The sequence below is a fragment of the Corylus avellana genome, chromosome ca1 (genome assembly GCF_901000735.1).
Source record: "Corylus avellana chromosome ca1, CavTom2PMs-1.0".
Taxonomy (NCBI): Eukaryota; Viridiplantae; Streptophyta; class Magnoliopsida; order Fagales; family Betulaceae; genus Corylus; species Corylus avellana.
Genome location: NC_081541.1, coordinates 47,247,950 through 47,265,005, shown reverse-complemented (window position 1 = coordinate 47,265,005; position 17,056 = coordinate 47,247,950). Strand labels below are relative to the sequence as shown.

General features: G+C 35.4%; 1 protein-coding gene across 1 annotated transcript; it reads right to left on the bottom strand.

Moving 5' to 3' along the window:
• Positions 1-185: 185 nt before the first annotated feature.
• LOC132189357 (ribonuclease H2 subunit A) lies at positions 186-15,944 on the bottom strand. The gene is made up of 8 exons (XM_059604072.1): positions 15,685-15,944; positions 15,534-15,605; positions 10,838-10,961; positions 10,665-10,752; positions 6,154-6,291; positions 5,982-6,069; positions 5,762-5,882; positions 186-581 (listed from the first exon to the last, which is right to left on the bottom strand). The coding sequence occupies exons 1-8, from the start codon at positions 15,767-15,769 to the stop codon at positions 404-406; spliced, it is 894 nt and encodes a 297-aa protein (XP_059460055.1). The 5' UTR covers positions 15,770-15,944; the 3' UTR covers positions 186-403.
• Between the last annotated feature and the right edge of the window lie 1,112 nt (positions 15,945-17,056).

The following is a 17,056-nucleotide window of genomic DNA, read 5'->3' as shown; positions in this document are numbered from 1 at the left end:
CATCTATGGTCAGAAAAATGACCTAGAACAATTTCTTTCTAACTGCATCAGTTACAGCAATTGGAATGACTTCGTTTAAGGGTACTATGACTCAGAGAGGATACTGCATTCAAACCAAATATTGAATCTCAAGGACCATGAAATCAAATAGGGAAGTTTTTGTCACCATAACAAAGTGATGCATGTAAAAATAATACGACAAGAAACTCTCACTAATCTTTCAATCGTATTACTCAATCCATTTGCCACTTCGTTAGTGTAAATCTAGCAAGCCTGGAATCCCCCATCTACCATCTTTATATAAGCTATGAGTGAAGTCCCAAGTGAAGAGCATAATCTTATGATTATCTAACTGAGAATTCAAGAAGATAAGTTATTGGAACTCACAAAAGATTGTCACAAGTTAGAAATAAGTGAGTTGCTCAAGTTTGCGAGCCTGGAAAAACTTGCAGCGTCCTTTACCACTTGATTCAATTTCTTCACTCTTCCTCTTGGATGTAGTGAAACCAACATTGCTTAATTTCAATTGCCGCTTGCCATTACCACTACTGGAACCATCTTCATCTGTTTTATCAGATTCCCTACAGACAAATCCACACAACCAAAATCAATTGACTGAGAGAAAGACCAGAGTGGGGGAAGGGGGTGTGAGGATGGTTGGTGATAAACTGCACATAAATTGCATCATTACATAATCAACGAATGTCTTAAGTTACAGAGGAGCATCCCTCTTCAATGGAAGTGGTTCTAATTTTCTATTAATTTGGATTTTGTCATGAAAAGACGAGAAAAATAAAAAATAAAAAAAGAATCCACCGGCTAGTTCAAAACGTGGCCCTTGAAGTCTCATATAATCCACAACAGAATTCATCATGAAATTGATTTTGACCCAAAAAAAGACTTCCCTAAAGTCTTCTTATTGAACATTAAAGTTGACGCTTTATAGAGATAGCTGGTGCCCCTAATAAAATCCCCAGTACCCCAAAAAACAAAGCCCCTCCATAGTGTTATGAACCACGTGATCCTTTTTTCTATCAATGAAAAGTTCTTTATCGCTGAACCTTTTCTAAATTAGAGTACCTTTCTTCTTCTTTTTTCGCAAACACTTCTAACAGCATGAACTGAAAATTTACTTGCACAATCAGAGAATTTGAGAATAGAAAAGTGATGCAGTAAACCAAACAAATCTGATCTTGTAGAGAATTTCCAGCGGATTATTGAAATCAGGTCAATAAGAAAGCTCATAAAGAAATAAAGAAAAACAAGCTATTGATTAAAAGAGCAAACAACAAACTCTAGCATTCGTGCTTACTGCATTAAAAAGGAAAGTGAAGTTGAAGATATTATAAATTAAAAAAAAAAAAAAATCATTCGAGTATCAAATCAAGTACTCCAATACTCTCAAGTCAATGCTATTCGCCACCAATAGATGATAAGTTTGCTCATATCCCAAGTTAACTCCACTGACTGAAACAGTATTCCCCAGAACAGTAAACCAGCTCCAGACATAGAACTAACCAAACAGACAGACACTGGACTGCTTTGTAGACAAAGGAATTATGCAGGCAATCGGATCACAATCAATGTAATTTAAGAATCCAATAATACTCTTCACCAATTTCTGTCATGATTTCTAGGTGAACAGAGTTTTCCTCTAAACCAGATTAGAGGAAATTCCTTTAATTCTATAAAAATGACATGTGTCGTTTTTCATGTGAAAAACACATGTTTTTTAAATAACATGTGAGAAGCACATGCTTTTTGAATAAAATTTCTTCAAACTTTATCCGTATAACTAAAAAAAAACATGTGTTTCTCACATGTAGAGGACATATAGCATTTTTATAGAATAGGCTGAAGGAATTTCCTCCAACCCAGTTTGAAGGAAAACTATGTCCGTATTATAATACATTTGGCATTCTATGTCATTAAACTTCCTGCATGCTATTATCTTTGACATCTCGTCTTATGTTTACTATTAACTTTTTTAGTAGCATGTTACTTTTCCACTGCTTGTTCTGACTATTCTGCTTCATGTTGGACCTATATAGCAAAAAAATTTCTCTAGCCTAGGATTTGTTTAGGAAAAAATAAGCTCTGACCAAACTGTATATGGCTTCCTACCTAAGTACATCAATAAAATCTGAACAACGCATCTTTTGGAATTATTTACAGTTAAAACTGTAATATCCCATCCTTACATTGGTCTAACCTAGTCAAATGGATCAAAAGAAGTCAACATGATTAATAAAAAATTTTCAAAGAAGCTGCATGAGCATAAAAACTAAGTTGAAAAAGTGCCGCACATCCAGAGGTAATTTGTCCCGGATTGCTCAAAAAATTTAAAAGGGGAATTATTTATAATTTCTGATTTCTATACCCTAATCCTTGGAGACAAAGGACAAACTCTAGCCTATTTCAATCTTCTATATGGCCATGCACCCCTATAGCCTCACATTCCTTGACTTTTTTCTCAAAAATCAAGAGAACACATCAAGCCCCCACCTCCCTAAGGAAATCACATAATCCCCTAGTCCTTGAGAAAATTTTATTTTCTCACATCCTCTCACCCAATCGCCCTAGCAGCACCTCAAGGACAAGTTCTTCCATCAATCCTCAACTTTTGTTTGTACGTTTCACATCTCTACACCTATTTTGATAACTTTTATGAAAAGTTTAGTTTTCATTAGACTATGTTTAAATCTTAACATTTGCATGAATTCTTGTAAATAATATGATATAGGTTGAATGAACCAACATTTTTATATTGATTGCATGCATATAAGCATCTTAGAAACACATCCACGCTACTAATTTGATCATGTTTTCAATCGTTCAAATCAATTCTATGATAAACTACCTGAATTGCATATGAGTGCAATGACTTATCGTTCTAGATTCATGAAAATAGTTTCAAACCCATGTATAGAATCGGCTATGGTAGGAATTCCCTTCTCACATGTTTCAACTTCATGTTTTCAATTCCTATATTGCATAGTTGTTGTATAAATCCTTAAATTTTAAAAAATAGTTTTCAAAAACTGATTTTTGGGATGATTTAGGGTTCTGGGAAACTCCAAAGACTTATAAACTAGTCTTAAGGTCTTCAAAAGATGAGTTTTAATTATACAAATCAATTCGCATCAATCTATACATCTTTCAGAATTATGTAGCATCAAACGTTTTCAATAATCATGCATTGTGTTCTGATTGAATTAAATTTCATAAAGATGTTTTAAGATGTTCTTAATTGATCCATATTGACTTAGGTTAAGGGTCCCAAGAAGCATTAGTGCTAATTGGGCCCAAGCTAGTTAATAGTAGTAAGCCAAGTCAGAGATTTTAAGCCTATTAGTCCTGAACTAGTTAGACGAAGACTCTAATGGGCCAACCAATCTTGGTGTTTCCCCTAATTAGAAGTTTCAAAAAAAATTTGAGTTTCTGGAAGTTTTCAAACAAAACAAAAACAAAGAGAGAGAGAGAGAGAGAGAGAGATGTTTTTTAATCTTAAACCTAAGGTGTATTTTAAGAAAAGTTATTCAAGGGAGAAGAACCAAGAAGGGTCTTTAATTCGGACTAACTTCCGACTAGGGTTAAGACAACTAGACCTATATCAGTTAAGGTTGACATAGTTGGGTCTTGTGACTCAGGTTCTAGTTAGGGTCAGCTTACATTCAGAGAAAAGGTAAGCAGTTATCCCTTGCCCCTCCTAAAGCTACTTTTTTTTTTTTTTTTGAGTAAGGCTATGATTTTATTATGCATTTGATTTATTATGAGATGTTATGCTTTATTACTCTTTATGCTTTAATGATTATGATTATTATGTGTTAAGTTAAATTTTATTTCATGAAAAAGTTTTACTTGGATTGCAAGTGTTTTGATGTTACTTGAACATGTGATAAGAAAGACGGTTTATGAAAGAAAAAGAAAACCCCCTATTTCATATTGCCCCAGTTTATGAGATAAAGTTTAAGAAAAGTATAGAAAGAAAGTATTGGACATATGAATAGGTGGAAATTTTTTTTATAAGTACATAATGGCCTAAGAAAAGAAAGAAGCGTGATACCAATGCTAGGACGGAGTGCACTGCACTAAAGGACGTTGAGAAGGTGTAAAAATACTAAATTGTCAAACTAAGTGCACCCAGTTATGCAGCTGGCATCCGGTACGTCCAAGGCCACGAAACGTTGCCATGAGCCAAGGCTCGCACAAGCGTCACATATAGGGCATAACAAATATGTATAGGCCAAAGCAAAGTAACGTTTAGTATGAAGAAAGAGATTTTTAAGAAAAAAATATATTATAAGCTAAGTTTTTTTTCTTGATAAGTAATGTTCTATGTCAAAAAGCGCAAATTTAAAAGGGCGCAATCTTATTACACAGGAAGCATAACAAAGAGTGCCTAAGAGCACCCAAAAAAGACCCTACACTCACAAGGAGCAAGCACCCACAAGAAACCCAAACAGACCCACCAAAATGACCCTAAAAAGCAAACACCCACAAGGTCTACATCCAAATAGAAAAACACGAAAGGAAAAACGCTACAACACAAAATTTATGTCCTTAGTTGCGAAATCCCTAAATCCCTCATCACCACCTGCATCAACTCCGGCTGCATCAATGCAGACCCCTTAACTGCACCCTTGAAAAACTTAGCTTATAATATTTTTTTTTAATAAGTAAAACTTAGCTTATAATATTATAAGCTAAGTTTTTCAAGTGAAATGTTTTGGAAATACTCTTTTCAAAGCTAAAGAATGTTTTCAAATAGTATGGTTTACTCAACCAATTTCAAATTGGCTGGGGATCATTACTTACTGAGTTTGTGCTCATTTGTTTTGTTTTTCTGTTTTCAGGTCAGGAAGATGAGCAGTAGGTGGCTAGAATAGCAGGGTAGCATAGATGGGATTAGAATAAGTCATCATGACAATATTTGTAAAAGTCTCATTTTTAATTAGTGCACTGTGCTCACAAAAGAAAAATTACTATTGTCAAACTCAGTCCATTTTTGTCAAACTTTAGACCTTTTGTTTCCACACTTTGAATTTTACCAAGTGTTTTAATTAATAACTCATGCATATTATTTTTTTTTTTTGTAAGTAAAGATTTATAAATCAAAAGGGCAGAGAGGCACAACCCTAGTACACCGGGAGTATACAAGAGAGCGACTAAGAAGAAGAAAAAGAAGAAGAGAACATAAAAGAAAATCATGGAAACTGATCACTAAAGGTGCTAGCCAACCAGCAGTCCAAGTGAAAAAGGTGTACAAGAAGAAATGGATAAAGTCCTCAATATTTTTAGTCGAGTCCTCGAAACATCTAGCATTTCTCTCGTTCCAAATGCACCACATGAGGCAAAGAGGAACCATCTTCCACACAACAGAGCTACATGTTGTTATTGTATAGTTAGTTGTGCTTTGTGTGTTCTAATTTATGACCTTTGCATCTCTAAGGTTTTAGTAGTTAACAAACTTAGCCCTCTCGGATTTGTGGTGTTACAATAACAACATTAGACGGCCTGTAATAGTTTATATATATATATATATATACACACACAAATAATTGGCCCCAAGGAGAAAGCATTAGATAGGCTGTAATAGTACCCGTAGCTTCATGTATGCTCTAGATTATAGGCAACCATGCAGTTACAATGCATAGGGACATTGAAAAGTAGACCATACATGATAAGCCCATGCTCAGGATGAAACTATACTAAAAAAATGAGAAAGAAATTATCGAGAGAATATGCGATGAGGACTGACCATAAGACTTCAACAATGTCCTTGAAGTAGGGAGCGCATGTACCCCAACTAAAACGGACCAATGATGGGAATCCAAAAACCAAGTGTTTGTGATGTTCCAACCAGGCCTTGGTTCCGGGATCTACACAAATAAAAAGATAATCATATTCCTCAAAATACAATTACCATCCAATATTTACAAACTGACAACATGTTCAAAAGATAAAGAAGCACTTTTCACCTCCGGGGTATCCAGAACCAAAGTTCCTGTGCATGTTATCTGCTGTTTCATCAAGCACCCATTCCCGCAAGGCTCTATCTCTTGTGACCTGCATGCTTGAATGAAAGATAAAATTAGAAGTGGTCTGTATAAATTAAATGGGAAGTAATAAGGAGAAGGGGGAGTTAACAACCTTTGCAACTATGCTCGCTCCACTGACAACTGGAAAAAGACTGTCGGCCTTCTTTGCAACCACAAATTTGATAGCGGGAAACCTCTCAGATAGTTTTATTCTGTACTTCTCAGCATCACCCACGGTATCCACATAAACCTGAAATATAGGTATCTTTAGATTTTCCCCTTTTACCATATCATCATTTAACTGTGTTGAGCTCCCACAAAGTTCGATAACTGAGAGTGTCACAAAATATCCTGTTTTTTTCCAGGCTAGATATGTTCAGAAATTTGTAATTCTTTGAAACTTTTGTCTCAGATTTGCAGTTTAAAAGTACTTGAAGGAGAAAGAGAAGCTGCTCTTGAAGTCCTGAGGCAACAATAAAGAAGGCCAACCACCAATAGCATTTTTGACAATCTCCCAGATAAGTAAGCACCATGCTTGATCCATGTGATGGGGTTGTGAAGATTCATTTTGTATAAAAGTGCAAGATCTATGATTCTTTACTTTTTCTTTTTCTTTTTTTTTCTTTTTGATAATTATGGTGAATAATGCTAGTGTATCTATCTTTCGAATGAAGACAAATCCACTTCTTTTATTCACTTATTGCTAGATTTGAGAACCACATTAATCAAAATGTATAAGCAAATTCTAGATTAATAAAAGAACAATTTAAAGCCTGCACACTGCTGCCTAGGTATTTGACCTTTGATATTTCAAAAAATGGATTTTTTTTTTCCCAATTCTACATAAATTCTTTTGTATTCTATCATTTTTTTTTCCTTTCCTAATGTATATATATCTATCAATTATATAATAAAAAAATCTGGTTACCCGGATTTCTAAATGCCTATAACCAGTACCGCAACCGGCCTAGGCAGTTATCCGGTTATCTGGTTAGTAGTTATTTAGCGGTTAATAACCGCCCCACTTGTACACCCCTAGCACTTAACACATTGATGCTAGTAAGGGGAAAAAAGGACTAGCAACCCTATGGTTAAGTGGGTAATACACTTTGCACCTCGATGCGAGGAAGGGGGGAGAAAAGACTAGCAACCCAGCAGTTAAGTAGGGATGATACGCTTAACAAAACCAGGCAGTTAAGTGGGGTTGATACACTTAGCAACCCAATGTTAGAAAGGAGGAGAAAATAACTAGCACACCTGGTGATTAAGCAGGGATGATACGCTTTAGAAAAATAAAGAAGTTATTCAATGATTATGTTCTATATACATGCCTATGAATGAATTTTTTTTTATTATTATTTATTTTGATAAGTACCTATGAATGATTATTATATGTAGCATGTTGTGATTTAATTGCTATTTTACATTACCACATGTTATCAACTGTTTTATGTACATTATATTATGAGTATGAAGCTATGGAACACTAAGAAAAGAAAATGCAAAGGAAAATTTGTAGTTTTGTTTTTACTGTTATGAAAAGTCTCCCTCTAGGACATAGAAAACAAAGAAAGAAGTGATTCAATGATTACGTTCTATATACATGCATGTGAATGATTATTATATGTAGCACGTTATGATTTAAGAGAAACTCTAGCAGTAGCTAAATATAGCCATTATGAGCCCTTTTTCGTCTCCAGCAAATTAGCTCCAGATGAGGTAAAATGCAATTTTTGACTTCTTGCTATTCACTGTAGCACAATGTTCAATTTTTTTTCATCTTCTCTCTCTCTCTCTCTATCCCTCAATGGCTCCCTCTCTCTCCCTCACTTTCCCTTCTTTTCCATCACCTTCTCAACAAAACAATGCCATCTGCCCATGATTGTTTCTCACTGTTCATTGCCAAATTGGGAGCTCCATCTAAACGACGCCATATGCCCATGATTCTTGCTACATTGATTTTTTTGTATGCTGAATGGTTGGAACTTGACACGTATGGTGCAACACTAGCAGTAGAGTCTCACGACACGTATGGTGCAACACTAGCAATAGAGTCTCACGACACGTATGGTGCAACACTCGAATTGCAACACAAGGAAATTCATTGATCACATATATGGCTTGTGTTTGTTTGTTTAATGAGGTTGTTTGTGTTGGTTTTGGCTTATTTGCTTTTTATTTTCTAGAGCTGTGCAAGTTTGAGATGTTTGGCGGTCTTCTTGTTTTGTTGCGTTGCTGGTTTTCCAGGCAATGTGGTTGGCTCCCCCTGGCCCTTTGTATTTTTTTAGTTTCTTTAAAACTAAATTACTTAAAAAAATAAAAAATAAAAAAGCTTCAGTGTAGAATAACTGGATAATTTCAATGATTTCAATAACTTGTGTAGATAGTCAATGCACAATTCCGTCAATGTGGAAATTCAAGATTTTGATCGAGTGTTGGCAAGAATATAATAAAAAAAATGAATGGCAATAATATTTAAAAGCAAGTAGAGAAGATAATAGAAAATCTATTGGAGTGTGTATAGAAAAACAATAACTAAAGTCGAGTTTTACTTTTTCAATAGCTAATTTGGCTACTATTGTTGGAGATGCTCTAACTGCTATTTTACATTATCACATGTTATCAACTATTTTGGTGTACATATTATGTGTATGAAGCTATGGAACACTAAGGGTTCGTTTGGTATACGGAATGACTATTCCATTAGGAAAATGAATAGCTATTACCAGGAATAGAAGAAGGTGAAATGGAACAACTATTCCTATTCCTTAGTTTGGTGACAACACATATGGTCTTACTGGAATGGAATGAAATTTACTAAAATATCCAATTTTCTTTTTAAAAAAAATTATAAAATAAAATTAAAAAAAGCTAAAAAGGAGTGAAATGTGGGCGGCTGGCCACCCATATCAGAACCCTAGGGGTGGTCGAACCACCCCCAAAGCCCCTCATGGTGGACCCCGAGGTTCTCCAATTGGATGTTTGACACTCATTCTCGGTGATGACAAACTGATCGGAATTTCACCAGAAAGTTTGTTATATGACAAGTTCAATGAGTTGAGAGCTGGAAAATAAACAAGACTTGCTGGAATGTTATTGAAAAGTGAATTCCTGAAAAGGTTTATGACAGTCAAGGAAACACACGAGCCTAATGAGACCAGTATAAACCCAAAAAACATGTTACCATCTAAATAAAAAGTGTTTAGTTTCTTCAATCCATCGATTGTTGCTGGGATTTGATCGAAAAATTGATTTGAACTTGGCTTCATTGAGACTGACAATGAAGCTTCGGAAATTGTCAAGGGTAATTCACAAGAGAAGCAATTATTAGCAAGAAGTAATTGTGCAATAGATTTTGCTTTTCCGATAAAGGATGACAGGGGACCTTCAAAATTATTCATAGAAAAATCAATTATGGATAAGTTGGGCAAGCTCCATATCCCTGCCGGAACAACACTAGAGAGGGAATTGTTGTTTATATGAAAATAATAATAATAATAATAATATGAGTTTTGTTTTGGAAAACACTAGAGAGGAATAGATATTCCTTTCCTTTTTAAGAGGAATAGGTATTCCTTTTCGTAAGAGAATAGTTATTCCCATTGGAATAGCTATTCTTTGGAATGGTGTGCTACCAAAGGAATAGCCATTATATTCAATGGGTCTATGTCTATTCCGCAAACCAAACAAGCCCTGGAAAAGAAATTGCAAGGAAAAATTTGTAGTTTTGGCTCTACTATTATGAAAAGACTCTCTAAGACGTACAATTTACAAAACCACTACAGCAATTTGATAAAAAAGTTTTTATAAAAACTATGCATCTACTTTTAGAAACATTGTGATCTTAGAACCCGCTTGTCAAAAGAAAGAGAAATTTTTAAAAAGAGGGCTTACATCACATGCAAAGAACAATTGGTTTATTTATACTTGCTGAGCCATGGACTCACACATCCACTTGTAAAGTTGTTAAATTTTACAAATGTAGGATGTCAAAGAGGACCTGTATGCGAGTCTGAATTACTAACCAGGAAATCAGCAGAATGCCTCAGCTTTTGTTGGGCTGGTTTTTGACAAAGCAGTGTTAGTGTTAAATGCCTTGTGCGGCAATCTTTTGTACTTACACAAAGACAATGTTGGGATTTTGTAATGACTCAGTTATGTAAAAAATGGTAATTCATTCTAGAGCTCTGGTATGTTACTATGTTTCTTGATATGTGAATTTGTGGTATGTTACTATGTTTCTTGACAAGTGAGTTTGTGGTTTCAAAAATAAGAAAATAATAAAATAAAAAAGAAGAATACATTAAATCTTCCGATGCAAGTGCAAAAGAAAGTAGTACCGGCATGTAGAATAAGAGTTTATTCCACTTATGAATGAAATTAAAGTCGGGGAGTTACATACACCAACCATTCCCTGTTTGCTAGTGTTAGAAGAGTTATTAGGGTTATTGTAACATAGAATACAAAGACCAAAATACCCATATAACATATTAACCCTAATACACTCTTCTAACAGCTAGAAATTAGGAACATATCCATATTTCATTCAATACACATCGATTTTAAATTAATTAAAATGTATTAAGCAACAATGAATCTCACATAAGTTGCAAAGGCGTTTACCTCAGTTAGAAGAACGCCCATGTTTAGTACCCTCCTAACGAGGCCAATCGCAGAGTCATGTGATATTTCATTAAGGTTTATCTTATTTCTGTTGACAAACAAACAAAAGAAATCAATAGAAACAACAAACTATTAGAAACAGCAAATGATAGATTCTTATGATCTTTACTAACTTCTTTAGCATTTTGGCTGAGAGCTCCTTTGGATCTATGACATCAACAGCCCATCCAATTGATTCATCAGACTTTAGATTTTCAAATAATTCCTCCCTCTTTTCTTCTTTTAGTGTCTTTGAATCTGCAGATAACAAAACAGATAATCTAATCATTGAGTGGGAGATGTGATTTCTGAAACCATATTGAACGGGCAAGCAGCTCATAACTGCCATTGTCAACTAACTTCAGACTTTGAAGTACAAAGGTATAAGTCAAAAGTTCTCGGAGCCAGTTTTTCTCCCTATATGGTAGTACCACAGAGGAGCTGATAACAAGACCCTTCCAGGTTGATCTGATGTTAACATAGTTAATTTTGTACATCACTACGAAAACAATAAACGGTGTATATGATTCAAGCGTTAATAAAAAGAAAAAAAAAAGTATGTCAGTGGCTTTCCACAAGAACATGGAAAAAATGAAGCCTATAAGTAGCCTTGCAAATTGCAAACATCAGGTTTCTTGTTGTGAAGGAAGTGCAAGTCAGGTGAAAAACAAATAATGCCTTAAACCGATTGTTGATGACAGTGTGCCTAAAATCGAAGACAACCAAGACAATTCGAAAGCAATAAACTTCAAGCTATATGTCACATTCCATCTTGCAATAAACTTCAAGCTATAAATCGCAGGTTAAGTGATAGTTTGTGAAGTTGGAGGGGACAGTTGGGTAATCGTCTTGTGTTGCACATATGGAGGATAGTTCCATTGTGTGTCATGTGGTGTCTTTGGCCAAAAGCGGAATGCGCGAAGTTTTGATGACCACAAGAATGGCCTGCTCGAGTTGAAGAAGTTGGAGTTACAAACTCTGTATTCATGGAGAGTGGCATGGCAAATTTCGTCTGTTTCTACTTTTTTATGAGATTCTAGATTTATGTCCTTCTTTGTCTACACATTAGGGGTTCTCTTGTGTATTTAGGTTGCGCCCCTCTGCGCATAGTTTGAATATACATTATTTATCAAAAAAATGAGGAAACTTCACCTGTCAATGTGCAACCTTATCACAACGCACACTTCCAAAAGAACGAGATCGAGAGGCAAGTTTCAAAATTACTCGCTTCAGGATTAATAAGACCAAGCACCAGCCATTTTTCTTCCCCAATCCTACCAATAAAGAAGAAGGATGGATCATGGCAATTTTGCACTAATTATCTCACTTTGAATGAGGTAACAATCAAAGATCGTCTTCCAATTCCTATGGTTGATAATATGTTAGATGAATTGCATGGTGCTAATTACTTTAAAAGTTACTTGCAGGCCGAGTATCACCAAATGCGAGTTCATCCTAATGATATTCACAAAACTGCCTTTCAATTTTGCTAATGTGGAGCATTTGGAGAGAAAGAAATCAACGTCCTTTCAAGGACCACGAATCTAATGTGCTGCAACTAAAATCATTCTTCTTGAGTGGGGTGATTGTTTCTCTTATATACTTTTTGTGTACATAAGCTTTTCTTTCTAATAAATTATTATTCATTAAAAAAAAAGCAACCCACAGAGGCCATTACGAGTACTTAGTCATGCCATTTGGACAGTGCAATGCTCCATCTACATTCCAAGTGGCCATGAATTCGATATTTAGGCCTTACTTGAGGAAATTTATCCTCGTCTTCTTAGACGATATTTTGGTGCATATCCTGTCATGGGAGTCTCATATTGATCATATTAAGCAAGCCTTCTAAATGTTCTTTTGGAAAAACGAAGTTGGAGTATGGACACATAATTTCCTCTCAAGGAGTTCGGGTTGATCCTAAAAGAATAGGAGCCATGCAAGAGTGGCCAAGGCCAACTAATGTTACTGAGCTCTGCAATTCTTGGGGCTAAAGGGATATTACCGCAAATTTCGGCAGCATTATGGAACCATTGCTGCACCTCTTACCAACATGTTAAGAAGGGTGAATGGACACCAAAGACAATAGCAGCCTTCGAGTCTTTAAAACAAGCTAACCCCTCCCGTTTTGGCCCCGCCAAATTTTTCTGAGACATTTGTGGTAAAGATGGATGCTTCAAACAATGGAATATGGGCAGTGTTGAGTCAGCAGGGCCAGCCAATTGCACTCATGAGTAAGGCTTTTGGTGTTTCAAAACGAGCATGGTCTATTTTTGCAAAAGAGATGCTAGCAATAATAGAGGCAGTAAGAACATGGCGATCCTCTTTGATTGGAAGGAAATTCATCATATGCACTAATCAACGCAACCTTAAGTACTTCCTGGAGCAAAAACCAATACACAGAGCAACAATGATGGGTTACAAAACCATTAGGATATGAGTACGACATCTTGCACAAACCTGGAAGACAAAACTCTGCTACAGACTCACTTTCCCAAAAAACTGTACTCCGATTCTGCAGGCTATCTCATCTCCACGAATGGAGTTATGGGAGAATTTGCAGGCGGCCAACAAAACTGAACCATATTTTGTGGAGCTGATACAGAGTTACAAGAGGAATCAGCACAGATGCAGAATTTCTCTCAACGAGATGGCCATCTATTCTTTAAAGGGCAGTTTGTTATCAACCCAACCTGTAGCCTTAAATCCACCCTTCTTCAAGAGTTTCATAATTCCAAAATAGGTGGACATTTATGGGTCTTATGCACATTCAAGAGGCTTTCACAAGTGCTTGATTGGCTAGCTATGAAGAAGGATGTAGAAACAAATGTATCCTCTTGTGAAGTTTGTCAAAAAATAAGAATGATTGTCGGTCACCCGCGGGATTACTCCAACCATTTCCTGTGCCGTTACGAGTGTGGGAAGATATCTCTCTTGACTTCATTGATGGCCTTCCTTACTCTGCCAGAAAAAACTCCATTATGGTGGCAGCGAATTGTTTGACAGTATATGCCCACTTCGTTGCATTGGCACATCCATACTTGACTAAAAGAGTAGTAGAATTATTTGTCGAACATGTGGCTCAACTGCATGATATATCAAGGTCAGTCGTGACTGATTGGGACCCCATTTTCATCAGCACTTTCTAGCATGAATTCCTTAAACTTCAAGGCACTCAACCCCGGATGAGTTCAGCATACCACCCACAGTCCGATGGGCAAACCAAAGTCATTAACCGTTGTCTTGAGCAGTATCTTGGTGCTTTTCAAGTCAAAAACTGCAATAACGGAATCACTTTCTAGCTTGGGCAGAAATTTGGTATAACACCACTTATCATTCGTCAACAGGTTTCACCCCATTCCAAGCTCCTTATGGAAGACCACCACCAACAATCACCAATTACTTTGAAGGATGATATGTGGTAGCTGAAATGGATAAGGTGCTGCAAAACCATTATGCAGTGCTCAAGCAATTAAAGCAAAATCTGATTCAAGCCAACAATAGGATGATGCAGTACACATATACTTAGAGGCGAGCGCAACTTGACATAGAAGATTACGTTTATTTGAAGCTTCCCCCTTACTGCCAAAATACTGTTTTTCGTCGTGCTCATCAGAAACTAGCCAGAAAGTTTTTTAGAACATTTCAATTCATTGAGAAAATTGGGAACATAGCTTATAAGTTGGCGCTACCAAATGAATCTAAAGTACCTCTTGTGTTTCTTGTGTTGCTGCTTAAGCGCAAGATAGGAGAGGTGTTTGTCTGTTCTGTTCTTCCTTCATTGATGATGGTGTTCCACAGATTAAACCATTAAGAGCATGTTGGGATTGCATTGGGAAATAAAGCTTTTAAAGCAAAAAATAACTTTTTAGAAAGAAAAAAGAAAAAAAATTTATTTTTAAATTTTTCCCAAAAGTGTGTTTTGGCAAAGAAATATTTTTGAAGTTTTTTTACCAAACAGGCTAGCTTCTTGTTTTGCACAACTTTTTAGATACTAAAAGTACTTTTTAAGCTCCTTAACCCAATCCAAAACAAACTCTAAGTATCCATGAGAGGGGCCAAATATGTGACTGAAGCTTTGGTGCACTGGAAGAAATTTCCAGTTGAAGATGCTACTTGGGAAGAGGTAAAGCAATTGTGTCATCAATTTCCATCTTTGAACATCGAGAAGAAGGTTCTGCGGAAGGGAGAGCGAATGATAGACCTAGAAGACTAAGGAAGCCTAATCCGAAATATATGATGTTAGAAAAGGAGCAGTGTCAGGCTGTTGGGACTACAGGACGGAGGTGCAGTAGAAATTGTGCAGTAGGAGTTGGCTGTTGTAGAGTTGAAGAAATGCAATAGAAGTAGTTGCTGCTGAAGTTTAATTCTATTAAGGAGTGGCTTATATTTGTAAAAGATTTCTTGAATGAAAAGTAGAGGAATTTGCTAACCAAACACCTGTGGTTTAACTCCAGCCTTAACTGGAGTTGCTATGTTATTTTCCATTATTCTTGCAGAACTGGTATTGGGTTGAATCATTTTCTTTTTTTCTTTTTTTGTAATGTATCTTCAGCTTAATATAATGAGCGCATATCAAAGACCCATCAAACATAACAAACTCTCTCCCTCCCATAAAAACACGAAAAAATCTCTGGAATCTTACACATTCCGTCAATCAGAGGTCATCATAATTCCAAGCTCCAAACTCCAAAGAGACAGATAAAAAGAAGAAAAATAAATGAAAAAATAAAATAAAATAAAAAGCAGAGCCTAATCACAAATCGAACGGAAACCCATATAAGAAGACAGTTAGAAATGAGTGCAGAAAAGGATTTGAAGAAGCTGAACCTGCGAAGTTCAAGGAGGAAAGAGTTTTCTGATACGAGCGGGCACAGTACAAGCAGCCGTACACCATCGGTCCTGAAAAAAAACAAAAAAAAAAAAAAATTTGAGAAACCAGAAAATGAAAAAGAGAAAATTGAGAAAAACAAAAAAGGACCTAGAACAGGGCCTCTGCCAGCTTCATCAATGCCCATAATGCAAGGCTTGGACGCCCATTTGGGAAGAGGATCCTCCGATCCCATTCTCTTCTCGTCTCTTTGGGTCGCCACGCAGGCAGTCCCTCTCAAAAAAGGCCTTTTTCGCTTTCCCGCCACAAAAAGCAGCTTCCGTTTTAGGTATGGGATTTGTGTTTTCGGCTTTTGGGCGTTCGGATTCGGCGGGAGCTTCCTTCCGATCCCATTCTCTACTCTAGTTTAACGGATCATAATAGCATTTAACATCATAGTAAATAAAATTGTCATCCTTATCTTATTTACATAAGTGTTTACACTAACGGAATTCGTTAAATTAGTAGATAAAGTTTGACAATTGACGGTAGTGATTAAATTATTTTTTACCTCAGGAACCTTCGAGTTTATTTTAATACTACAGAGAGCTCATTGTAAATCAATCAGGACATAGTTTTCTTCCAAACTGAGTTGAAGGAACTTCTTCCAAACTACTTTATAAAAATTACATGTGTCTATTTTTTTAATAACATGTGAGATACACATGAGTTTTTAGTAAAATTTATTTCAACTTTTTCTCTTTTATTAAAAAAATATGTGCATCTCATATGTTCAAATGACACATGTCATTTTTATAAATTGAGTTAGAGAAAATTCCTCTAACTAAATTTGAAGAAAAACTCTGTTCAATCAAATAATCCACATAGACAAAGTTCATTTTTCTTTATATATATATATATATATATATATATATATAATGTAGTTTTATGAAGAATATATTATGATTTAATTTAATCATTACAATTTTGGAACTACAATTAAGTTCTCAAATAATTTAAAGAGCCACAATTATATTCTTCTATTTAAAATAGAAGAAAACAAATTGAAAACTTAAAAAAATTAATTAAATTAATGCGTGTTAGCCACATTAGCTTACACAAGAAATTAATACGATACATGAGTAATATGACCAATTTTGTGAGTTATACTGACAAAGGTTGCTCCTAAAGGGTCCCTTTTTTTCCTTTTTCTTTTATTTTGTTGTTCTATGGACATAATTATATTTTTATGTTGTTTTTGTTATGTATTTGATAAAAAAATGAACTGAAATCTCATATTTAAAATGACCTTAAACTTGGTGTCCAAATTATAAATTCGGAAAACCAGAGTTTTAAAGTCAAAATCCAGAAAAACATAATTTTCCTTTTAAACACTTAAAATAATATTATTACAAAATTAAAGTTTTTCTTTTTTTTTTTGACATGTCCACACAAGAGGATGATGGAGATTCGAACTAGTGACCTGCATTTCATAAGGCGTGCTTCTTAGCCGATTGAGCTACCTCTCGAGGACTAAAATAAA

Coding starts and splice junctions, on each gene's coding strand:
- LOC132189357 (XM_059604072.1), bottom strand. CDS start 15,769: ATGGGATCGGAGGATCCTCTTCCCAAATGGGCGTCCAAGCCTTGCATT. Junction 6,292..10,664: donor TGGGCGTTCTTCTAACTGAG/GTAAACGCCTTT, acceptor CCTATATTTCAG/GTTTATGTGGATACCGTGGG. Junction 582..5,761: donor GACATTGTTGAAGTCTTATG/GTCAGTCCTCAT, acceptor ATTTGTCTGTAG/GGAATCTGATAAAACAGATG.